At 36.9% G+C, this 26,263-nt stretch overlaps 1 protein-coding gene across 9 annotated transcripts in view; it reads left to right on the top strand.

Moving 5' to 3' along the window:
• The window catches only part of PTPRK (protein tyrosine phosphatase receptor type K), a 562,492-nt gene extending 536,490 nt beyond the window's left edge, over positions 1-26,002 (top strand). For 6 of the 9 annotated variants that reach the window (XM_043592297.1, XM_043592290.1, XM_043592294.1 and 3 more), the window contains 14 exons: positions 116-192; positions 388-405; positions 3,002-3,038; positions 4,648-4,745; positions 5,158-5,274; positions 9,895-10,049; positions 12,152-12,287; positions 12,735-12,884; positions 13,771-13,944; positions 16,751-16,882; positions 17,032-17,157; positions 19,996-20,159; positions 20,928-21,063; positions 24,510-26,002. In XM_043592297.1, coding sequence (XP_043448232.1) covers positions 116-192; positions 388-405; positions 3,002-3,038; positions 4,648-4,745; positions 5,158-5,274; positions 9,895-10,049; positions 12,152-12,287; positions 12,735-12,884; positions 13,771-13,944; positions 16,751-16,882; positions 17,032-17,157; positions 19,996-20,159; positions 20,928-21,063; positions 24,510-24,563 — 1,574 coding nt within the window. In that variant the 3' untranslated portion in view covers positions 24,564-26,002. The remainder of the gene's footprint in view (positions 1-115; positions 193-387; positions 406-3,001; positions 3,039-4,647; positions 4,746-5,157; positions 5,275-9,894; positions 10,050-12,151; positions 12,288-12,734; positions 12,885-13,770; positions 13,945-16,750; positions 16,883-17,031; positions 17,158-19,995; positions 20,160-20,927; positions 21,064-24,509) is intronic. The other 3 variants (XM_043592298.1, XM_043592299.1, XM_043592291.1) reach the window with 1 other exon arrangement.
• Positions 26,003-26,263: the final 261 nt, after the last annotated feature.

Here is a 26,263-nt window from a genome sequence, read left to right as displayed (position 1 = left end):
TCTCTACCAACATCATTGTCTCAGCACAGAGGGGGAATTGAATATTTTATTTTGTATTTATTATTTTATTGTTTAAAGTAATTTTCTTTATGATGTTATTATTTAAAAATTTTAGATGACCACTCCAGAGTAATTCTGCAACCTGTTGAAGATGATCCTTCTTCAGATTACATTAATGCCAACTACATAGATGTAAGTATTTTTATAGTTTAGTGTGCCCAATTTGTTGGCTTATATATGTGAATCTTTTTGCTTGTTATTACCTATAAAGTGATTGCTAGCTTTTTAAAATAAAGAACAAACTGTACACTTTTCCTTGTTCTACGTCCTAGTACTTACTGACGTTGTTGTGCTTTCTTTCACACCTGACTTTGGTTTGGGCTGTAGATTTGGCTGTACAGGGATGTAAGTACCACTATATGTAAATAACAGCACCCTATTATAAATATTTAATATAACTATTCTTAATTACAGTTATTACTAATGCTTAATACTAGTTATCTCTGCATGCTTCACCTAATTAGCCTCATACAGTATATCTATGTCATTTTTTTTGTAACTCCTTTACATGTGTGAAGATCTATTTTACCTCCTTCCCTTTTCTATGTTTAGAAAAACAGGACCATTTTTAGCTTTTGACAAGTTATTATGTACTCGAGTTTTATTTGTTGATGATTTCTGTTTCTGGCTTTTATTCTTACCCCTCCCCAAACATGTGAGAAGCTGGATAGTATGATGTGTATTAGTGATTCTGAAATTTTACTTCTTACATTTGACTTCTGATGTTAAAAATGGGTAGGAAGACTATTTTGTGGTGTGTGGTATTGGCTTATAAAGTATTAAAATTGCTTAGGCAAAATAATTACTAAATTGCATTTGTAAAATACACATATCACACATATATATCGAATCATGCAAATCAAAAAGTTTGTTTTGAGCATACGTTCCACTGTTACATTTGGGTTACAAGCATCTACATGCAAATTGTCTATTTAATAGAAAGTAATTACCAAATAAAAGATAAAATATTGTCAAAGAAGCCATGATGCTACATTACATAGAGGAAGGACAGGCCCTTTATTCTTATTTCATGGGTCAGAATCATGCTGGAAATCTTACGAATGTTATTTCATTTCTCTGTGCCTCAATTTCCTCATCTTTACTATGGGGATAATAATAATAGTACTAATCTCATCAATTTGTTATAAGAAATAAAGTAATGCATTGAACACTCAGCACAATGCCTAGCAAATATTAAGCACTCCTGAAACTTCAGCCATTTTTTCAATAATTCATACCTAGGTGTGCTGAGATTAACCAGTTCAAAACATGCATTAATTATAAGGCAAAAGTTGGAAGTATCAAATATTGCAGCATACATGTAGTATACATTTAGAGTTATATAAAAGATATGAAAATTAGGCCCCAACGTTTTCTAATTTCCATAAACAGGAAATGACATTTGTCACATTTATTAAGTTCATGTTTTACAGTTATTTTGCGAATTGTCATTATTTATATATTTGAACTAATTAGTTTTATTACATATAGTCTCTGAGTATACTGGTTAACATTCTGAACATCAATTTACTCTCAGTTAATATTTTAAATTTATCAGATATCTCAAAAGAGAAAGTGAAGCTAATGGTCCACTCTTTAGAATAAAAAATTCAACCGCTTTCTAACAAATTTGTACTTGGTCCTATCTATTCTGTTTAACCTTGGTTTTCTGCCAAGACATATACACTGGAGCCTTGTTATAATACTACTTTATGGTACATATGGTAAAACTGTGTGTTCTAAATGAGACTGTGTTGTTATCCAGTCTTTTTGCTAAGACCCCAGTGTATTTTGGCTGATTACTACACAATTCCATTATGTTCCCTTTCCCGTTAGTTTATTATACTTAAAAGAGTCTTCTTTGGTAAATTTTTCATGAAAAACGGGAGATGAATGCTTTATAAAGCTTGGGAAAAAAATTTTCCGTGAAAACTCATACTATTTGGTGTAAGAGGAAATAGAAAACTTCCAAATTTGCAGCAGTATGATTCTCCACCTATTAAGTTTTAGATTGGGGATCTCAGTTTACGTGCATTTATATGTGCATCGAGTTGCCCACACCAGTATGTGGACAAATTGTACCACAGGCTTTCGCTAAAGTCCTTTGATAAATACAAAACAAATTCGAAGCTTAACTCTATTGTACCATTAACAGTTTTGCTAATCATGATGTACTGGAATTCATATCGAGAGCAACTAACAACTTATTTCTTATCAGGAATAATTTCTTTTTTGAAATCGTATTAAATGTTTAAGCACCTAAATCTCTTGGCACACTAAAAATAAAAAAAAGTGCTAAACTTTTTGTTCAGGATACGATGCATTTTATTTAAAACTCTTTTTTCCCTATATATGTGTGTACCTGTAATTATGTGTGTGTATATTATCAACACACACAAAATAGTTTTGGCAGATTCCTGAACATATTATAGTACAGGAATATTCTCAAAAGTATGTCAGCAGGACTTTGACTTAATGCACACATGCATTGTCCAGCTCTAACATTGGAATGTTCTGTTATTTTTTTATGGTTCTAATATGTCGTTGTCCATTTGTAATGCAGTGTGTTGTACTTTTGGATGATAAGATGAGAATTAATATTTTTGAACACGATTTGCCAAGAATGAATGACTAAAGATTAACATGAAGGCATAAACATTTTAGTAAAACCAAACAATATCTATGAGGTTATTCCTTAGCAAACAAAACTCAATTATGCAATATATATTCTAATCTGAGCTCTTAAAACATTTAATTTTTGTTTTATGTTTACCTTTCAGATAACCTAGGTTTGAGAAGTGAACTATGAGTTCACTACTCATTTCTGGACTTTTTACTATAACTTAATCTTAACAGGTGGTTGTCTTCATCTTTTTATGCCTTCATTCATTTATTTCTGATACTGATGTAAAATGATAACCAATTTCTTCTCCTATTTTAGGGCTACCAGAGACCAAGCCACTACATTGCAACTCAAGGTAAAACATTGCCTTTTTAAATGATAAAAAGCATCCAAACTTACTTATTCATCCACAGGCTGTTTTTTATCTGACTGAACTGGAAAAAAAGATCAGGTCTTCTAAGTGAGACTGCTCTTTATTCATTTGTATAATACGTATTGGTTTATCTGTGTAAAACATATATAAATTAAAGCTTGATTTGTTTTTTTGATTAAAAGTAAACAAGAAGCTGCTTATTTGTGACTTGGGTTTTGGTATTTTGATGTCCCAGAGCACTAGTCAATAGTGCTGGACAGAGGAATTACTCCTTTTGATGAAAGCAAGAGAGGTCTCACCTTGGATAAGTTGCCGTTGTGTGTGTGTGTGTGTGTGTGTGTGTGTGTGTGTGTGTGGCATAGTCTGTGGCTGGAATGGAGTAGTACCCAAGACTGATATTGTTATAATGAGATGTTAGACTCTCTTCCAGCAAAGTTTTACAAGCTAAGACAGAGAGAAAACTAAGGGCTAAAGGGAACTTCGTCACGTTCATTCTATGTAGAAAATACAAAAAGGCAGAGAAATCTTGTTACAGTGGCACACTGGGGAATAAGAGCATCCTAAAACACCTTTAGTTATCTCTCCATATTGACCACTGTCCATCATAAACCTGCACAGTTATTTATTTCTTAAAAGAGGGAAGTAAAACAAAAGCTATGTTTGCTCTTTTGACAGAGGTCATTTTCTAAGTTTTTCCACATATCTTTGCATGAATTGAGTTGAATTGTAAGCTCTTGAAAGTTAGAAAGATCATCCGTGGTGAACAGTATTCTAGTTTTGTGGGGATTTTTTTATTTGTTTTAATTTTTTTTAATTATGTATGTTTATTTTTGAGAGAGAGAGAGAGAGAGAGACAGAGCGTGAGTGGGGGAGGGGCAGAGAGAGGGGGAGACATAGAACCAAAGCAGGCTCCAGACTGTGCTGTCAGCACAGGGCCCAACGTGGGGCTCGAACCCACATACAGCGAGAACATGCCCTGAGCCAAAATCGGGCACCCAACCGATTGAGCCACCGAGGATACCCCGTTTTGTTTTAATGGCACTGAGTAGAGTATAACCCAGTAGGTGCTTTTGCAGTCTGGAGGTGATAATATAAGGTTGGGATGTTTGCTTATAAGTATGGATGTTTCTTCATTAATCCCTAAACATGCACTGCTTCATAAATGATGTGGATATATTTCATTGGTAATATATGCTGTTTGGTAGATGGTCATGTAAGACTTCCTATTTTTTACGTATGTTTGAAGATGCATCAAACTAACTTAGTGACAGATATAAATAACCTAAAAACTAGTGATAACTTCTTCTGAATGGAAAGTATAAAAGGCAAATTGAAAAAAAAAAAGGGTGGTATATGCCTGTTTTTGCTATAGTGTGAATTTAGATACAGAATGAATTTAAGTAATTTCGACACCTTTTTGTGTTAGACCTTTAATATGTTTTTATTGTTTATTTAGTTTATTCTGATTTTTACTTTATGTGTATATATATATATATATATATATATATATATATATATACTTCTTACCACTTACTTTTTCTAACTACAAAATTTATCTGATAACATAATATTCAAATTAATTTCTTCAAAGGTCCAGTTCATGAAACAGTATATGATTTCTGGAGAATGATCTGGCAAGAACAGTCTGCCTGCATTGTGATGGTTACAAATTTAGTTGAGGTTGGCCGGGTAAGAGAAAAAAAGATTTTTTTTTTTCTTGTTTCACAAAACATGAGTGTAAGTTGAGTAGCCAAACATAAAACACTTAGAATAGAATCTCATTTAATTGTTTTAAAATGTTGTAGGCATAGCATTTCAAATGAGTGCTCCTAAGTGGATCTTTGATGGCTGAGAAATTATTTGATTTCTTATTGAGTAATAAAAGAAACTTTGATTTTATACTAGATTCCGATTGCATCATTGGGCTATATATTGTAAAGAGACTACAGCAAGTTTTTCTATATTGTGTAATAGATTCTTTTATCTCATCTATAGTTTTTTTAACCGTATTTTTACTGTAACCTAAAGAGTGACCACTGAAATTAAATCATCTTGGTTAACGTGTACTCAGGTCCACCTATATACCCTTTTTGTCATTTAGGTTAAATGCTATAAGTATTGGCCTGATGATACTGAAGTTTATGGTGACTTCAAAGTCACTTGTGTGGAAATGGAACCACTTGCTGAATATGTAGTTAGGACATTCACTCTGGAAAGGGTAAGTACCCTAAAATTCTCTTATAAAATATGTATATTGACACTGTTTTTTCTCTTAAGGCTCCTGTCAAGATTTGTTTTTTGATTATGCTATAAAATCCACTCATTCATTCATTCCACAAATATTTATTTGAGAGCATGCCATGTGCCAGGCATGGTTGTAAACCTTGGGATACATATTAAATACATAAATGATTTCTATTTTGAAAGATGATCTAGAATTATGTGAAAAATCACAAAACTAGAAAATCAGAGAACAATCGATAGAACGAGAAAAATTAAATATAAACCAAAGACCAACAAAAAAAGAATAAATTAGATCAAAAAGCTAGTTCCTTAAAAAGATCAGTGAAAGAACTAAACCACTGTCGATTCTAAATGAGGGACAATCCAAACTGTGCAATATTAGAAAACACAAAAAGCGTATAATTCCAATTATACTTCCTGTTGGGAAAGCAATACAAAATATTACGTGTAAACTTGGAGACAGATTTTAGTCTAAATCCCTTAATTCTAATAAATAATAATTCTCAAAATTTGACCCAAGAAGACTTAGAAACCTGAATAGATGATAGAAGAAACTAGAGTCTTAAAATTTACCATTAAGTTGCACTATGGTTTTATAGTTGAGGTTTCTGCTGGGCACGGGCTGCGCCACAGTCCTCCTCACCTTGTGGCCATGACGGCCGATCTCATCGGCCCCCACACACAGCAGACCCTTCTTGTATGGTGCCATGAGCTTCTTGGATAAGATGGCCAACGGGCTGGTGGTCATGGCCATCCAGAGCCTGCATCCCTGCTCCTTGGAGCTCTGCTGCTGGGCCTGCCTAGGCTTCTACCACTGGATGATGGTGGCTGTGACCAGTGTCGTGGGCATGGCTGCCCTGCCTCTGTCTGTGGCAGAGTCTCCTCGTCTGGCCCATCCACCTGCAGAGCTGGGACCCTGGAGCCCAATCCTGACACCTTCCCCCCATGGTCGCTGTCCTGTGCACATGAACTCTACATGCCATGCCCAGCCTTCCATGCCACCCCCAACTCTCTTCCCTGTCCCCCCATCCTCACCTGGCTGTGAGAGCAGTAGGTGAGGGCAGGGCGGTCAGCAGCCCAGATGCTGAGCTTGGCCCTCTGAGATCCAGGGGTGCACCCAGCTCACCCCTCACCCCAGGCTCGGTCGGCATTTCCTAGGTGTTGCCGGGTCCCTGGACGAATGGTATCGTCACTGGGCCTGATGGGAGCCTCAGGCTTGGGGGGTTAGGGGACCCGAGTCCAGTGGGCACACCCAGTGCCCAAGGCCATCACTGACCATGAATAAAAAGCCACCTACGTGTGAGGAAAGAAAAAAAAATTAAAATCTTTAAAGAACAGTGAATGCCTTTGTCAATAAAACTATTTAGACCATAGAAAACCATCAAAACCAACTAAATATATTCTACATTTTTTAAGTTTATTTATTTTGAGAGAGCCAGTAGGCTGGGAGGAGAGAGAGAGAGAGAGAGAGAGAGAGTGAGTGAATCCCAGGCAGGCTCCTTGCTGACAGTGCAGAGCTTGATGCGGATCGTGAACTCGGGAACTCTGAGATCAAGACCTGAGCTGACACCAAGACTCGGATACTTAACCAACTGAGCCACCCAAGTGCCCCTATTCTGAAAGCTAGCAAAGCTGTGATAACAGGACCAGATAAAGATGGCACTCTTTCAACACTCTTCTCTTCTCCCCTTTTTTAACTCTCTCTCTCTCTCTCTCTCTGTCTCTCTCTCTCTCTGCACACACACTTTGAAGACCAGTTTCATTCAGGAACATGCTTGAAAAAACTTCAACTAAAGTACTGAAAATTTGAAATGAGCTGTGAATTAAGAAAACATCACAACATGATCTATAATGATGGTTTTCTAGGAATGCAAGGATATCATTCCTGTGGTAGGAATCTAACTGGATATTTCTTCACATCTTCCTTAAAGGAGCAAAAACATATGATTTTTTCATAGATATTGTAATGTACTTTTACTTAAAAGACATTTATAGAAGTAACCTATATTAGGGAAATAAGGGGGCAACTTAAACAGGATAAAGGTGATTCAACAGTAACTAGTAGCATGCGTGTTAAGGAGTGCACACCCTAAAGGCATCACTGTTTAATCAGGAGTGTGATGTGGATTATTATACTCACTAGTATTCAAAATTTGGGGATGTTCTAGTAAATGAAATAAGACAACAAAAGGAATAAATTGCTTAACTATTAGAAAAGATAAAGTTATTTTTACATGAAATTATTTTATACCAAGAAAATTAGAGATAATATTTTAAAATTGAACTAATAATAATTTAGTTGGCTAATTCAAGATAAATATTCATAAATATTAGCTTTTTTTGTATATTAGCAGTAAACAGTAGTAGACATTAAAAAAATCTCTTTCACAATAATAAAAATTTCTAAAGTATCTAGAAATATATTCAACAAAGATACAGGTCCTAGGTGACTAAATCCTCAAAAGTGTATTAAAGAACATAGGGGCGCCTGGGTGTCTCAGTCGGTTGAGTGGCGGACTTCGGATCGGGTCATGATCTCACAGCCCGTGAGTTCGAGCCCCGCGTCAGGCTCTGTGCTGACAGCTCGGGGCCTGGAGCCTGTTTCGGATTCTGTGTCGCCCTCTCTCTGACCCTCCCCCGTTCATGCTCTGTCTCTCTCTGTCTCAAAAATAAATAAACGTTAAAAAAAAAAATTTAAAGGACATCAAATATGATCTGAATAAATAAATGGAGATGTACCGTGGCCCAGAATCAGAATATGTCATGTTAATACCACTTTATGTAGTTAATGTAATACTAATTAGAACATCATTGGATTTTTTTTTAATTTGTTTTCTTGTAATTTAGAATTGGAAAAGAGTAGTTTTTTTTTTCTCAATGTTTATTTATTTTTGAAAGAGAGAGAGAGACAGAGCACGAGCCAGGGAGGGATAGAGAGAGAGACAGAGACATAGAATCTGAAGCAGGCTCCAGGCTCCGAGCTATCAGCACAGAGCCTGATGCGGGGCTCAAACTCACAAGCTGTGTGATCATGACCTGAGTCGAAGTCACGTGCTTAACCAACTGAGCCACCCAGGCTCCCCAGTTTGCTTTTTTTAACCATGTATTTGAAAATTACCTAGGAAAATTTAAATAAAAAGAGCTCTAAGACAACGTGCATTGCCAGATATTAAAAAGAACTTTTTATGAAAGTTTACTAACAAGAACAAGGCCCTTAGAGCAAGCCACTCCAGTCAAAGGATTAATATGGAGGAGAGGTAATTGTCTGAAATCAGGTCTCGGAACAATTTTTTAATTTCTTTTTTATGTAAGCTCTGTACCCAACATGGGGCTTGAACTCATGACCCCCAGATCAAGAGTCACATGCTCAACCACCTGAGCCACTCCAGAAATTAGAACAATTTAGTGATCTTCCTCACTAGAGTTGACTTGAAAAGTAGTAAAGAATAGTAAAGAATATAGTAAAGAAAACAGTAGAGAAAAATGATGTTTTATTTGCATGATTCCATGAGGATGTTTATCATTGTCACTATTATAATTATCTGTTAAACCCTGCTGTGTGTAGGGTACTGTGTAAGAACTGGAACTAGAAAGAATAATAAGACCTGGGTTATTATTTATTTATTATAAACCCAAAACATGGGTTTTGATGCTATTGGTCTATCTATATAGGACAGAATCTCAACTTTCTCAGTGTGGTTCATTTATTTCATGGGATTTTTCTCCATTTTCTGATTGAACAAGTGAGATGGAGATATCACAGATAGCTCACAGTACAGTTGCAATTACCTAGATTATAGTACGGTTTTTTGGCTACAAATGTGGATTCTTAAAACTAAGTTCTGCAGCATTCTTTCTATGCTCTCTAAGCTGTGCTACAGCAATCTGCGGGCTTCTTTGAACCAAAAGGTGAAAGCTTTGAAGTGTGCATTTAAATATTCTCTTAAATTAACCCAATGGAAGAGTTGGCATAACAATGAGGCTTCCCTTTCATCTTGTATTTTTGTTACTATAAGTAATACTCTGTGCTGAAGTATTTCACAGAATTAGGAAACATCGTTTGCCCAAAAAACAGTGTAGCTGTCTGTATAGTTTTACGAAACAATCTAGAGTAGCACTGTCCTGGAAAATCCCTCATGCTGTGCTTCAAAACCATTTTCAACATGGATAAGCAAGGCATTAAAATCTTTTTGAGGCAAGAAGCTAGAAAGTTGCTTTTATTCAGCGCTTGAAAACTCGGTGCTTGGGTCAATAGGGCAGCATTTTAGCTTTCCCATTTTTCCCTCTTCTAATAATTTTATGTGTTGTCATCCCAAGTAAGGAACAGACTGTCAAGGTAAATAAAATTTACACAGAGTTATAGAACTGAGCAAGACTCTAATTTCCTTTCTTTGGCAGTTATCTGACAATCAAGGCAAAGCTCCTGGGCCAGGTCAGGCCGGCACTTTTTTTTTTTTCTTCCAGAAAAAGCATGATCTTTGGTATTGTCTTCTTTTTTTTTTTTTTTTCATTGTCAACCAGGTCTAGTGCCTGTGATTGTGTTTGATGACTTTATTTGGGTTCTTTGGAAAACCTTCTTTCCATGTGTGCACAGAGGGGGTACAATGAGATCCGTGAAGTTAAGCAGTTCCACTTCACCGGCTGGCCTGACCACGGAGTGCCGTACCATGCCACAGGGCTCCTCTCCTTCATCCGGCGAGTGAAGTTCTCCAACCCTCCCAGCGCGGGCCCCATCGTCGTGCATTGCAGGTGAGTGCTGGACCAAATGGCCTTGACTGCACAGCCAGCCTTTTCAAGGCAGCAAGATGAAGGCTTAAAGCACAAAGCAAAGGCCTACTTGCAGGGTTCCAGCTTGCATGTGTTACAGGTAAGGGAAAACAGCAATAAAGTAAAAGTTAGCTGGGAAGAGGACATAAAACAGAAACTTAAAAAAAATAAATACATTCATCCTAACGTGTGTAGTGTTGCTCACAAATGGGAGTGTGGAAACTCTCTTTTAGTGGCAACATCTGTGTTTTGGGGTTGTTTTTTTAATACCGCTTTTGCAAATCCCATATTGTATGGAATGGTAGGTTAAAATTGAGATTTCTTGCCAATCTAGTAAATTCCCAATAGAATCTCAGCTTTTAAAACTAAATTTGAGACATACAGAGTTACTAAATGGCCTAAATTGCAAGAATTTGTGCTATAAAACAGCTATTTAAGAATTAAAAAAAAAAAGCCATCCATCAGAGGACCTTGAAAACTACATCAGCGAGAGCCAACAAATATGTGCCAGAAAAATGTGCACATTATATCCAGGCTTCCTTCTGATTAGAAACGTCTCTTAAAACAAGCATTCAGAGACACTAAAAGCAAATTACATGGCCTCATTTTGAGATGTGAACAGAAAACTATGTACTGAATCTGAAAAGCTTTTCCTAAATGCTGCACACCACTCTCAAATACTATCCCCTCCAAGCTACATAATAGGTTGTACTTAAGCATTTTTTTTCTGAAAATCCAACCTATTCAGAATTTAAATGACCACATATAAAAGGGGAAACAACACAGAGAATGAAATAAAAGTAAGGCATCCCATAAGGATCAGATACTACACACCCTGAAAACAAAATCTTCAGTCCTCCTCAAGAAATCTGATGTACTCTTCAATTACTTTCCTGTCTCAAACCCTGGGAACAGTGATTGAGAAGATGGTAGGCAAAAAAAAAAAAAAAAAGGAAAGGAAAGAAAGAAATAGAGATACCCACAGTATCTTCTACTTAAATTTCTTAAAGAACAGTGAGTTTGAGAAGTGACCAAATCTGGACAAAAAGAAATAATGTTAATAGCCCATCTATGCATTTAGAAAATGAGATAAGTAGGTTTTCAATTCAGGAGTGTCTTGACTTATCATAGAGGTTTACTTTCCTATGAATTGCTTGCTTCAGAAGTGCTCCAAGGTTCTCAGATACTCTCTTGGAAACAGAAGTATCATTTTCCACTTAGACTCAGGTATCAGTAAATTTATGAAAAAGAGGAAGCTGACTACCAAGTGGAATTTCCCACCGCCCTAAAATCCTAACTATATCTTGTTTGCTCTGTTGATTTTTATATATAAAATTGAAGAAACATTCCAAAGGGGTGAAATAACCAAAGTATTTTAAGGTTCAATTACTGAATTAAATACAGTAAGATAGTGGCTATCTTTGTAACCTGTTAAGAATTGTATTCTAAACCTAACTATTCATTTTCATTTTTCCTTCAGTTCACCATTCAAATATTCCTTCTACTATTGGTCTCCTCATTGAACACCACCATTTTCCCCTCCACCCTTACCATTAGCACTTCTTTGAATTGTGACTCCTCACAATGTTTTGGAATTAATTTTCTTTGTCTTGGTATTTAAGAGTCTGTGAGATTAAAACAGTGAGCCAGCATTCTTGCATTTTGTCAGAGGACCCAAAAGTATATGAGTATTTACATTTGAGGTTAAATTTTGAAGCATGAATCCACCCCTTGGTCAATTCTGAGCTTGAAATCCTGTGCGCTAGATTTGCATAAAATGGAGACCTGCGTAACAGAGCTATGGAACTTGAACAACATGTATATATTATTTTTAAAACACAATTTGATTTACAAAGTTGAGAGCTTTTAATTTTGAACTCCTGTTCCAATCTTCATGTTACACCGAAGCAAATAATCTTCATGAAGTTATTTGTACGTTAAATGTTTATATGACACAGACAAATTACGTCTTGCAGTTTGTTGAAGCAGTTTGATTCCACCCATGTGAAAGTTGTAAGGATTTCTAATCAAGGTTGCATGACTATGCTTCTTGCAGTTCTTCAGATTTGTTTCATTTTTTGCAGTGCTGGTGCTGGACGAACCGGCTGTTACATTGTGATCGACATCATGCTGGACATGGCTGAAAGAGAGGGTGTTGTGGACATCTACAACTGTGTCAAAGCCTTAAGATCTCGTCGTATCAATATGGTCCAGACAGAGGTGTGTTACTTGTTGATTTATCGCTAATGCCCCCCCCCTTTTTTTATTTGCTTTCCAACATTTATCAAAAATAATAAATGTTTGGGGCACCTGCGTGGCTCGGTCGGTTGAGCGTCCGACTTCAGCTTGGGTCATGATCTTACGGTTCATAAGTTCAAGCCCCGAGTCTGGCTCTGTGCTGACAGCTCGGAGCCTGGAGCCTGCCGTGGGTTCTGTGTCTCCCTCTCTCTCTCTCTGCCCCTTCCCTGCTCACGGTCTGTGTCTCTCTCTCTCTCAAAAGTGAATAAACTTAAAAAATAATAATAACAATAAATGTTTTTCATCAAGTCATATAGGAAAATATTGATATCTTTATTAATGTTTCCGTATAGAGAAAATTCTTTGTATTCTCTACCTTTGATGACAGAAAATTTTTATTAAAATAGTATGATTTCTTTTCTTTCCTAGGAACAGTACATTTTTATTCATGATGCCATTTTAGAAGCCTGTTTATGTGGAGAAACTGCCATACCTGTCTGTGAATTTAAAGCTGCATATTTTGATATGATTAGAATAGACTCTCAGACTAACTCTTCACATCTCAAAGATGAATTCCAGGTATTTACTTATTTCTAGAGCTTCTTTTATGAGCAACTTATTGCAGTGTGTTCTGGGCATTATTATAATTCTTCTAAGGAAGGTCTTTCAAGTCAAATTTATAACCTTTGACCCTACTTTAAGTATAATAAAATACCTGTCTCTTTCATTATACATATTATAGAGTCACTTTCGTATTAATGAGCTCATATCTGCTGTATCTGGAAGTTCAGACTCAGGGAAGGGTTTGGGGAAAGGTATCATAAAAGTCAAATTTGGCGGTGATTTGTGTGTATTTACAACCTTTTTAAATGCAGTCTTATGGATTTTAACCTTCTGTGTCACTCACAATGTGAGATCAAGCACATTGATAATGATAGCTGAAGTTTGTACTAAACATTTTCGCTAAATAACCCCAAATGTTTTCACTGCCCTTAAAATATCCCTGAAGGTATATGAACATGCAGTTGGGAGTGGCTCTGGAAAACTAATACTTTGATCCCTTGTGCAGTGCTCTTTCTAGCATGTCACAGCTTGTCTTCAAGTGTGGCATGCCAAAATGTTACTACAAATGATACTTTCCAACTTTGATGGTGGATGGATCATCATTATGGGCTACCCCAATTCTATTTTCTTTGGTCAGGCAATGCATTTTGCAGGTAGCCGTGGTGTTAGGCTTCCCTTTTCCTTTTGAGAAGCACAGTGAACAATCCATATATTGTTTCTTTGTCACTGCTCGGGCTTCATTAGGTCTAACTGCAACGTCTATCAGTCTGTCATTGTGGCAAATTCCGCTGCCTTGTACAAATCCTTCACTTTGTACTTGGCCTCCCAAATACCTGATAGGTCTGCATTATGCTACTGGATGGGTCACTTGCTTTTAACCTAGGTTCCCTTTTCTTTTTAGACCTTGAATTCAGTCACCCCTCGACTGCAAGCTGAAGACTGCAGTATAGCGTGTCTGCCCAGGAACCATGACAAGAACCGTTTTATGGACATGCTGCCACCTGACAGATGTCTGCCTTTTTTAATTACAATTGATGGAGAGAGTAGTAACTACATCAATGCTGCTCTTATGGACGTAAGAGACTGCTGTCTTTGTTAGGATAAAGTGTCATGAAAATCACATAATGTGATGAACACTAGCTGGTTTTCTTTTCAGGAAAATTAAAATGGCTTAGGAAGGAAAATTGGAAACTTTCATTGACATACAAATTTTTTTGGAGAATGATTTTGAATAGCCCCTACAGGGATTCTTAGGAACTGTAAGTTTTAGGCTTCGTTGTAAATTTGGAACTTGATTGTCAATTATTATATTCTTTCTGGGAAATACCTGCAAGTGATATTTTTCATCTTAATTATTTTCAGAAAAGAAAATCATGCTTATGTATTTTGAATGTTAAGTTAGGAATGAATTTTTAAAACCACAGAAAGCCATTTCGTACTGAAATTGTGTTAATTTGGGAAATCTTTATATCTGGCATTTAACGTTCCAATAATTAATAACATTGCATTAATTAATAGAGACCATTTATAAGTAACTAGGGGAAGGCACCAAAGATACCATGTTAATACATCCATCATCATGAAAGAACTCTCTTGCCCTATTCCAACCTTCATAAAGTGTAAATGGTAGAGCACATCCTCAGCTGGTTAGCATCCCATAGACAGAACAACATGGAAAGAGAGTTTTAAGTTAGTCTTTGGCTACCTTGCTCAGTTACCTTGGAAAGAAGTAAGAAGGCTGTCCAGGTTCAGAATCCTTTTAAACAGCTCATCATCTTCATTTATACACATTTCTAGCTTTTGCCTCTTAACCTATGGAACCATAGTGAGGAAACATTAGAAGTCAGGATTCATTCCTGTATGACTAATAATAAAGCCTTCTGAGTTACTTCTCCTATTGTGTTTTCCAAAATTAGTTCCTGATAGTAGAGACTTAGAAAGCCTGCATTCTACCTCTGAGCCTAGTCTTTCAGTCGGTTACTTTGCTCTTTTTATGCTGAAGAGCACAGTGGTCTAAAGACAAGCTCAAGTGAAAAGTTCCCATTCTTGCCATGACCAGAGTTTTGCCTAGTCATTAATCATACCCACTGAAATCACACTGGATCCTCATTGTACCTTTTATTCCCATTTAGTTGTCCGGAAAGGCTAATATACTAAACACAGAGAAAACACACAAGACCCTTTTGTTTCTGAATCTAGATTTAGAATTTTAAAAGGCTGTGTAATAAAGGGAAGGAGAAAATACTATTAGGAAAGAGATTGATGAGGCACATGTTTGAGACATTTTTGTCTTTTGGCATCTATCTCTGTCAAATTTCTCTCAATTTCCAGGTTGTTTTCTAGTCAATATGAAGACTGAATCTGCTCTCTACCTGTTTCCACTCTCTGCTTAATTTCCCTGTGACTCAACATAGATACATTTTATTTTTTTTATTTATTTATTTATTTATTTATTTATTTATTTTTCATAGATACATTTTATAACTGAGACCATCTGCTAGATTTTCTAGTGTGGTTGGGGCTTTAGAAAAGTTAGGTTTGGTTTGTCTTAAAAGAACAAGGCTCATTGGTCAGCACTTCCCACTCCCCTACCCTCTAGCAATGTCCTCAGTGTTCCATACCCTTGTGTATGGCTGTGAAGAATTAGTAGGTAAGGCCAAGGATTCCATGACTTCCATGCCTTGGGTGTGCTCCTGAACTTAGAGAGGAAAGAAATAGGAAACCATCTGTCTTTCATATCATCTTATTCACCTCCCCTCCCCTGTGACTCAGAAAGTGAGTAAATAGCTTACCTTCCCATGGAGTAGACATGTAGTTGTAAGGAAAGTTTACTTATTTCTTCTGATTCTTTTTCATGAGCCTTCATACCTTTCTTAGGAGATACTCAGCCCAACTACAGGTGACACTTTGTGAGGCTTGAGGTCATATAGAAGCAGCCAGGTGAATTGCGAGTGCTCATATTTATCCTACAGTTCTTATTAGCATTAAGGACATCTATCTCAGGCAGCAATCTAGTTATTTTTTTTACAACCTATTTAAGTTAATACGTAGAAATATAGGTCATCAGTCTGCAGGATGACAGATTGCCCAGGTCAGATGAGCATACCCTCTCCTTCTGGATAGAGATAATGTGTTGTGTCCCAATTAAGGCGCACTTAATAAAGAAGGAGCCATTCCCTTATAGGTGGGGCCAGGAAGTGCATTTTATTTTTTGGCACTTGAAAAATCTTGAGTGATTGAAACTATCATTCTAACCATTAATATCCATTAGAAATGCCCAAGAAAGTGGATGTGCGTATACGATGTGTAGAATGTGTTGATAATATTCATATAATGTTAAAGTACATGAGTTTGAGGTGTATGTAGTTTTGCTTATCTGAAGTGGAAGAGAACCCAGCAGTTATACATATTGATAGATGATTAACAGATGGACAAATAGATAGGTACATACATACACACACACACACACACACACACACACACACCAGGGAATTTTGTGTCTTCTGCCTCTCAGACCAATTACCTTTGAAAAACTGAAAAAGCCCACAGGTACCTCATGGAGGTCTTTAACCTTGAGAAGTTTTTTTAGTTTCTCCTTTTGTATTTGTCCTATATTTGCTAATCTCAACAAAATAAAACTTAAGTTCTTGTCTTGAATTGCTACAGAGACATTGAAGCCTTACCATCAGGTTGACCGATTACTAGCTCCAGTACATTCCATTGGTCCAAATCTGTTCTATGACTTATGCTGCCATCTGACTCCATCTGCATGTGAAGCTATCACATCTTACTTGGTCCTATTGAAATGTATTGAATGTGCTTGTATACCTGATCATTTGCCTTAAGTTCTTATGTTTTCCATCTATCCTATTTCTTTACAGAGCTACAGGCAACCAGCTGCTTTCATCGTGACACAATACCCTCTGCCAAACACTGTGAAAGACTTCTGGAGACTAGTGTATGATTATGGCTGTACCTCCATTGTGATGTTAAATGAAGTCGACTTGTCCCAGGTCAATGGCTATGAGTTGCTTTTGTGTACTCTAACACAACTTAATAAATTAGTAATAAAATATTAAAATCTGTTTCATACTACCCCAATTAGAAAAAAAATAATGCCCGTTTTCTTTTTGTTTCTTTTCCCAAAACATTCATCCTCTAGGGCTGCCCTCAGTACTGGCCAGAAGAAGGGATGTTACGATATGGCCCTATCCAAGTGGAATGTATGTCTTGTTCGATGGATTGTGATGTGATAAACCGGATTTTTAGGATATGCAATCTAACAAGAGTAAGTCATTAATATTTTAACTGAGTTGTAAGAGCAACTGATCATAACTATGTTGGGGTATAATTCCAATCAGATAACAGGGAGAGTAGAATTAATAGACATTACATAATCAGTCCCAGTGCTACTAATCCTCTTACACCTTCGTATTAGAAGAAAAATGCATTCCAAAAACAGGAAAGCAGAAATGCTGAGAGTGAGGTGTCCTGGTCAGTTACTAATGCGTTACATCTGGAAAACTAAATTTGGATGCACTGGCTCAAATGCACTTGATTGTCTGAGCCTGGTCTCTGCCCCTGTAGACTTTTCTGAAGGTTGACTACATGTCTTATTAGTATTGATATCCAGCCTGAAAGAGGCATATAATTGAAAAATAAGAATATAATAATAATAATAGTGACTAAAGAGCTTTACCTTGGAAGGAAGGGATATGTTGGATCAGCCGTCATGGAAAGCCTCCATGTCACTGTTCCAAGTCCTGCATATAAGGGAGAACCCCACACACGAGGAAACAGGTAATCACAGCCATCATTGATTCTCCTCCCACTTACAATTTCACCTTTCTCAATGTCCCAGTGTCTGGCTCTGCCCAGATCTGTAGAAGCAGGACTGGTACCACTGTGCCTTTTCCCAGCAACAAAGCAGCAGCTGTGTTCCTCAGAAATCTTCCTTTCCTTGAGTCTTCATATGTTTTACACTCAAGGACAAATTAAGTTCGGGGTCTCTCCTTCAAAACAAAACAAAAAAAAAAAAACCATTACATTAGTAATTAGTAAGTATTTAGATTGGGTAACCAAACAGTAAGCAAAATTTGAAAAGAAAACATTATTCTCTTTTTAAAGAGAAAGATTACTCTGTTTTTAGAGCAGCAGCTCTATGTGTGTGTATTATTTTAAGTGTATGATTCAGATTGTCATATTTCAATGTTTTCATATCAAAATGGCTATATATGTGTTTCTGGTTAATACGTCTATATGTTTAGCCCTAAGAGAATAAAATCATATCCAATTCTGTCGCTCATTTCAGTGGAGAAAAAAAGGATAACTTCAATCATGTCATAATATTCATGCATATCTTAGATGTTAATTTAAATGGAATCTCATTATGTCTGCACATCTGTTCCATTATGGTTCTAGTAATATTTTAGCTGAGAAACCATCGCTGCTAAACTAAGAAAGTAAGACTTGTCTTTTAATTGAGCTATTTATATGAAAAATATTCTAAAGACAGGATCTGAAATCTGTGTTACATTTTTTTGCCAGTGTATTTGTTTATTTATCTTCCTCCGTATTTGGTGTTCCAGTCCTTATTAGGGCACGATTTTTTCCTGTTCCCGATCTTATTTAATAGCACGCACTTCATCAGATATTTAATAGGTACCAATGAGAAGTTGGGTGTTGTACTAGTAGGTCCTTGTGACACGTGAGCCCTGGCCGAATGGAAATTCAGATCTGATGCCTTATGATATGGCTTACTCAGGTATTGCAAATTCTTCCTTACATTTCTATACGAGGGCTTAATGTACTGATTCATTCATTCAATAGTGCTATTCCTGGAAAGTATTTTGCTAGGTTCTAGTGATACAGAGTTTAGGGGAGAAAGAATGAAAGAAAGAGATTTCCCCGTCCTTAAAGAATTTATATTTTATCAGGGAAAACAAGCACTGAAAAATTCAATTCTTTATTTACAAATATGAGAAATTTTAGAGAAAAAGTACAAAATCCAGAGTCTTTGGGTGATCTGACAGAGCTGGGTGAGTAGAGAGGACTTCGTTGGAGTAGTGATCTTTGAGACAAAATTTGAAGAATCAGTAGGAGTATTGGGGGCAGGAGAACCAACTATCCTGGTGTTCACAAGACAGAGAGGTTTCCCAGGACACAAGAAGTTCTGTTCAAAGACCAGAAGAGTTCCAGGCAAACCCAAAACAAACTGATCACTGTATTTGGGATTGAGAGGGACAAACAAGGAGATCTTTGAGGCCAAATGGAGAGTTTTACAAAGTTCTCAAGGCAAGAAATGCCTTGATACATGGATTAAAAGAAGGCCAACGTGTCTAGGACTTGAATAGTGTGTTAGAATAAAGGGAAGGTTAGGGAAGGAAATGGAGCCATATTGTGTAGGGATTTTTAAGCCATGGTGCAACATGGATTTTATGATAAGATCATTTGGAAGCCATTAAAGCAGGGGAATGACAAGATCATATTTGCATTTCAAAATAATCATGATGCTGCAGTCAGAATGGTTTGGAAGGAGATCAAAGTTTATTTAAGGAGATAAACTAAGAAGTAATTATCATAATTGATGCTTGGGCATATGCAATGATGTCAGTGGCGACAAAGAGAAAAAGAATTTGAAAGTTATTTAAGAAGTGTGATTGGGGCGCCTGGGTGGCGCAGTCGGTTAAACGTCCGACTTCAGCCAGGTCACGATCTCGCGGTCCGTGAGTTCGAGCCCCGCGTCAGGCTCTGGGCTGATGGCTCAGAGCCTGGAGCCTGTTTCCGATTCTGTGTCTCCCTCTCTCTCTGCCCCTCCCCCGTTCATGCTTTGTCTCTCTCTCTGTCCCAAAAATAAATAAAAAACGTTGAAAAAAAAAAAAGAAGTGTGATTGATTATTGGATATGGGATATGAGAGAAAAGCTTATATAAAGGTAATTCTCATGGTTCTTGCTTCTGTAACTTAGAATGTTTCTGTATTGGTATGTACATATTTTAGACTTAGCAGCTAGACTCAATCCAATGCAAATGCCATTTATATCATGGTACCATTTTGTCTGCAACTTCCGTTTTTAGTAAAAATTCTAGTTCCAAGTTATTTACAGAAAAATACTTTTCCTTCCACAGCCACAAGAAGGCTATCTGATGGTACAGCAGTTTCAGTATCTAGGGTGGGCCTCTCACCGAGAAGTGCCTGGCTCCAAACGGTCATTTTTGAAACTGATACTGCAGGTGGAAAAATGGCAGGAGGAATGTGAGGAAGGGGAAGGCCGGACCATCATCCACTGCCTGTGAGTATGGTGCCTCCATTTGGCCACCTGGGGGCCGTGGTGCTCATTTCCTTGCTAGCTTTCATATTTTCTATGTTAAAGAGTCCTCAACTCATGGGGCGCCTGGGTGGCTCAGTCGGTTAAGTGTCAGACTTTGGCTCAGGTCATGATCTCACGGTCTGTGAGTTTGAGCCCCACATCGGCCTCTGTGCTGTCAGTTCAGAGCCTGGAGCCTGCTTCGGATTCTGTGTCTCCCTCTCTCTGCCACTTCCCCATTCACGCTCTGTCTCTTTCTGTCTCTCAAAAGATGAATAAATGTTAGAAAAAAATAAATGTTAGAGTACTCAACTCATCTCTATGGATCTCCATAGATATTGTTTTAAAATAATCTTCCTGTCTTATGATTCCATAATTAACTACCAGTTTTCATTTTCGTATTTTTTAAACACTGATTATCATATAGCTATTATATTATTTAAACTCTTTTGAACACTACTTGGAACCACTTTTCTGATGTCCACACTTTACAAATGTACCAAAATTTCAAGGTATTGAAGTTGCAGTGGTCGATGCCTGAAGCATCTTCTGACACATGAGCCACAGAGCAAATGTCATGCTCGTGCATCCTTGCTCTCTGTCCTCTAGGCATACACACATATAAATGAAGCAAAATTAATACAAAATGGAAAAAAATTAAGGTCATGTTTTTATTAACAAAACGTATAAGATTGTGTGGCCTGTGGTGACTAAAAGCTGCTACCTACATGCCCTTGCTTTCTTTGCTTCCAGAAATGGTGGTGGGCGAAGCGGTATGTTCTGTGCCATAGGCATTGTTGTTGAAATGGTGAAGCGGCAAAATGTCGTCGACGTGTTCCATGCAGTCAAGACACTGAGGAACAGCAAGCCAAACATGGTGGAAGCCCCGGTGAGTCAGAATCTTAGACATAGAAGGGAGCAGAGATTAGACATCATATACCTACTCATTGGGTTGACTTCACACTCCCAAGGGAAATCAGATGTATAAATGAGTCTTTGTGGGGACTTTTCCTATCTAACTGATGAATTGCTGAGCATCTCTCTCTACCCACATAAATGTAATCACATATCACAGAAACTTAATGATGAAAACTATTTTCACTTAATTTGGGAAAGGTGTAGATTTTTTTTCTCTCTGTGTTAGGCAATAAATATTTGCTGTAATAAACTTCAGTAAATGGTTCTATAGTAAGAATAAATTCTACTCTCTAGACTTCATTCTTGCTTATTTTATTTCTTTTTTTAAGTTTATTTATTTATTTTGAGAGAGACAGAGACAGCATAAGTAAGGGAGGGGCAGAGAGGGAGGGAGAGAGAGAATCCCAAGCAGACTCCATACTGCCAGTTCAGAGACCCATGCAGAGCTCAAACTCACAAGCCGGGAGGTCATGACCTGAGCCAAAATCAAGACTTGGACGCTTAACCGACTGAGCCATCCAGGCGCCCTGCTTATTTTTATTTCTTACAGCATCTTGAATTAACTGGCAAAACATTAATCCAAGGGATATACACATGGATTAAATCAGTACTTTAGACACCTAATGCCCTTAAACAACATATGAAATTTACTTTAGTCCTTAGCTTTAATTCTTCATTTCTGGTCAAAGTATAAATTTTAAACTATCATCACCGACAGTTTTCAGCTTCTACCAGTTATAGTGTGCAGTTCAGATGATGCCACCTGAATTTGCCAGGGCTCATAAAATCAGACCACGGCTCACAAAGTAAGAGCCGATAGGAATGTGTATGTGGGAGTTCATCTGTGTGAAGGTGTATGAAGAGTAAGAAAGAAAAATTAAACTCCTCGAGCACATTTTACTTCTAAAGAGCGATGTCTGTGGGTTACACACATGTGCAAAGTGGGATAAGGTCAGGAGCAGCTGTGTAGTTTATGCTCAAACAAAGGTAAACCAGAAAAACCAAGGCAAATTGTTGCTTGCCCTACATTTATCAAGATGATCAGATAACTAAAATGAGCAATTCAATAAGCCTTTAAAGTATTCTCACCACTTCCTGCTCATGGATTGTTCACACAAAAAGTGCATTGCTTCCTGAGACAAAATCTGAAGTTACATTTATACCGTTTCACTTTTAAAAGTGAGAACAGACTTTTTTCCCCTTCTACAAGTCCCCTCAAACCTCCCCAATTCTAGCTCATCCCTTGGGCTCTGCCTGTTGTCTGGACAAGATGATGTCGGTTTTGACTGGAGTATTGGCAATGGAGATGGAGAAAAGGGGATAGACTTGAAGGATTTTTGAAGTAGAACTTGTCAGGTCTTCTTAAAATATAATGGTTATGTCTTTAAACTCTTCGCTGTCTGAAGATTTCTTAATGTAAACTCTGCCTCTCTCAGATCAAGTCTTTTTAAATTCATCAGTGGGGTCGCTTCAGTGTCAGAATTCAAACGTTACCTCCAAATTTAACTCTAATTTCCTGCCGTAAGTTGGGGGGGAGGGGAATCTGTGGTTAAACTCAACTATTCTAGAACCTTCCAAGAAGTTCCTATTTACCTTTATATTCATGTCCCATTAATCCTGACTGAACACCTACCTTCTGATTTGTGTTTAATCAGCGTTAATGATGAGTTCAGTGTGCTGTTGAATTGAACTGACAAGTTTGGTAAGAAAATTTGGAGCATAAACAAAAGCTGGTGACAGTTTAAAGAGACATAACTGTTTTCAAGCACTGTGTGACTCTTCAGATGCACTTGCCACAGTGGTAGCCTAATTTAAATCACACCTACTTGATAATTAAGGGTAGGGTTGATAAAGATCTCTTTCAGAAAGATTTTACTACCCTACTTTATTGTGGAGACACCGGGAAGTTCTTTAGAAATACGATGCATTTTAGGTTGTTCTGCATTACAGCCTGGATTTTACCCACTTGGAATGAGTTGAAAAATTTTTAATGAGGTACATAATAGAAGTCATAACTTGTAATACGGTCTGATGTTTTCCAAGTTCTTGATAATGGAGCAGTGCTTAGGTGGATGTAAAGGAAAGACAGGTTTTTTTAATATGAAATTAATACTTTATTGTCAAATTGGTTTCCATACAACACCCAGTGCTCCTCCCAACAGGTGCCCTCCTCAATGCCCATCACCCACCCTCCCATCCCTCCCACTCCCCATCAACCCTCAGTTTATTCTCAGTTTTTAAGAGTCTCTTATGGTTTGGCTCCCTCCCTAACTTTTTTTTTCCTTCCCCTGCCCCATGGTCTTCTGTTAAGTTTCACAGGATCCACATAAGAGTGAAAACATATGGTATCTGTCAGGAAAGACAGTTTTAACTCAAATTTGGTCAACCAAATTGTCTTCAATATTTAAAGAGAGGAAACAGAAATTTTCAAATATAAGTAAAGTCGAAAAGGTGTAAGAGCCACTAACCATTTTTGAAAAATTTACTTTAATATTCTGATGAATGAAAAGCTGTGTGAGGGGCTCCTGGGTGGCTCAGTAGGTTAAGTGTCCAACTCTTGGTTTCGGCTCAGGTCATGACCTCATGGTTCATGGGTCCCAACCCCACATCAGTTTCTGTGCTGGCAGCATGGAGCTTGTTTGGGTTTCTCTCTGTCCCTCCCCTGATTGTACTCTCTCTCTCTCTCTCAAAATAAATAAACATTTAAAAAAATAATAATAATGAAATAAAATGACCTATTTTTCTCCTGCTAAGGACAGATATCTGAAGTTTGGAGAAGAATATTTGCACTTGTTCACTGTATCATTTATTTGTAACAGAGAAAAAGTAAAAGCAATCTAATAGTCAAATCCGTATACCATACATTTATGTAGTGTGAAAAGAAATGTTAAATAACATAAGAAAAAGACATAACAGTGTTAAAGGCAGATAAAATATAAACTTATGCTCTTGAATATATGTATGCAATGGTATTTATTCTAAAAGAATTATTATTTCAACCATGCATAAAAAAGGACTAAAGCAAAACTAAGGCGGTATTTTACCAAGAATTGTTTCTGGTAATAGAGTTATGAAACTCTTTCTGATTCCTTGGGTTTTCTATACTGGGAATTTTTTCTGTAATGATCAGGTTTTACTATTATAATTAGATAAAAAATACTGGAGATTTTTTTAATTTGATAAAAAATATAAGGCAAACACAATATATCTTTCCTTAAGTTCCTTTCCTTAAACGCCGATCTTTAGACTCAAATGTAACATATACATGCCCAGAGATTAAACTTCTGTATCGAAAAAATAATTGGTAATTCTCGAATAATCTAACGTGGTGGCTTGGTGTTCGTTTGGCGGCTGTGGTTCACCGTTAGTCTCCTTTTTCTCACCTTTTCTCAACTCTTTTGTTTTCACCTGTTTCAGGAGCAGTACCGTTTCTGCTATGATGTAGCCCTGGAGTACCTGGAATCTTCTTAGTCGGGTGAGACTTCGGAGCACAGCCACGCAGAAACCTGTTCATCTGTTGAGCCAGCAGCTGTTGTACCTGTTACACCTGTGCAGAAAGATTTTAATGTGGGGGGTGGGAGGCTTTTACATTCAAGAAGTAAAAGTATTTTTCTTATGAAGTTGTGTATCTTAATAAAAAGGACTCAACTAGTTTCTATTACCGTATGAAAGCATCGACATTTCGTGCCGCATAAATTATATTTAATAAGAACCAGATTCAAATGAGAACTTCTCAGTGTTTGTACAGTGAATACGCAGCTTTTTCTCCCCTGGTTTTGGTAGAGCAGCCACCATGTGTTGCATGAATTAATACTTTCTATGTGGCATTTTTTTCTCCCTTTTTTAGATAAAAGATGTTAAATCTTTAAGGAAGAAGTAAGAAAAGCTGTGCGAATTCATAGTAAAGTTCATTTTTTATATGTTTCAAGTGTAGCAGATCTCTATATAAATATATAAATATATATAACTGGCTTATTTTCTTTTAATGTGCAATGATGGCTAGATCATTTAAAGTTCTTTTTAGAAAAAACATAAGCCAAAGACTCAAGTGTAAATATGTCTATACGGAGAAAGCACATTATATTTATTGGTTACTTACATTCCTTTTTTGATGGCTCAAATACTACCACCACACAATCATTTTTTTTTTTCTGAAGAAAACTTTTTCTTTCACTAAAATCAATTGTAAACGATTTTTGTAGATTATTTTTTGTATGTTTTAGTGTAAGTAGAGGATAAACTTTTTATTCATAAACCAGGAAGCAATGTTCTTTATAGTGATTCTCTTGTGTACATGCTTGTGAATTAAATTTATGTAAAACACCTTGGCAATTGGGTCTTTTAATATAGGACCAAATTAAAACATTTTGCTGAAAATGTATAATTTTCCACAATTTCATTAGGTAAATAATGGTTTGGTGATCATACATGAGAATTGCACACATTCAAAGGCCTTGCTGATCACTTGTGCAATGTTGAACACAGCCTTTAAGCATCGTTTAAATTTTAAAGGAATTGATTTTTCTCAGCCTGTGACCAAGCACTGGTCAAGAAAACAAAATGGCAACATTTATGCTTTCAGAGTCACGTTTTAGCAAACTGGAAACCATCAACACTATAAAGTGTTTCTTTTGATGTTTACATGCACAAGCTTTGGATTCGGACCATAGAGAGTGTGAACAAATCAATGCCAGATTCCTGTTTGTGCATGGCCATGGGATTTGCAAGTGAACCTTTCCAAATGTGGTCTTGTTCATATGCTCCATGTAGCTGTAACTTCACAGCATCAGCTTGCAGTTTGTTATTGACTGAAGCATTCCAGTATCCTCCTTCTAGATTGCCAGTACATGACATGGTGCTTATCAAGATTTAACTAAAGTAAGAGTGAAATAAAGTTTTTATAATTACAACAATTGTTTGCACATCATTTTCTCTTAATCTTCATGTCTTCACTCCCCCCAAAATTGTCTCTTCTCACTGATACTAGTAGACCACTAAAATTCTATTAAAAGTAAAACGAATGTCCAAGCACTAATATCTTTCTTTTTTAATTGAATGTCAGCCAGTCCAGATGAGTGGAAGGGATAAAGGCCAGAAGATTGACATACTTTTTTTTAAATTTCTATATATGTATGTCACTATCCTTTTATGTGATAGACATTTTCATACTT

Source organism: Prionailurus bengalensis, chromosome B2 (assembly GCF_016509475.1).
Source record: "Prionailurus bengalensis isolate Pbe53 chromosome B2, Fcat_Pben_1.1_paternal_pri, whole genome shotgun sequence".
Classification (NCBI taxonomy): Eukaryota; Metazoa; Chordata; class Mammalia; order Carnivora; family Felidae; genus Prionailurus; species Prionailurus bengalensis.
The sequence above is the reverse complement of the archived record's forward strand: the minus strand, read 5'-3'. Positions and strand labels throughout refer to the sequence as shown.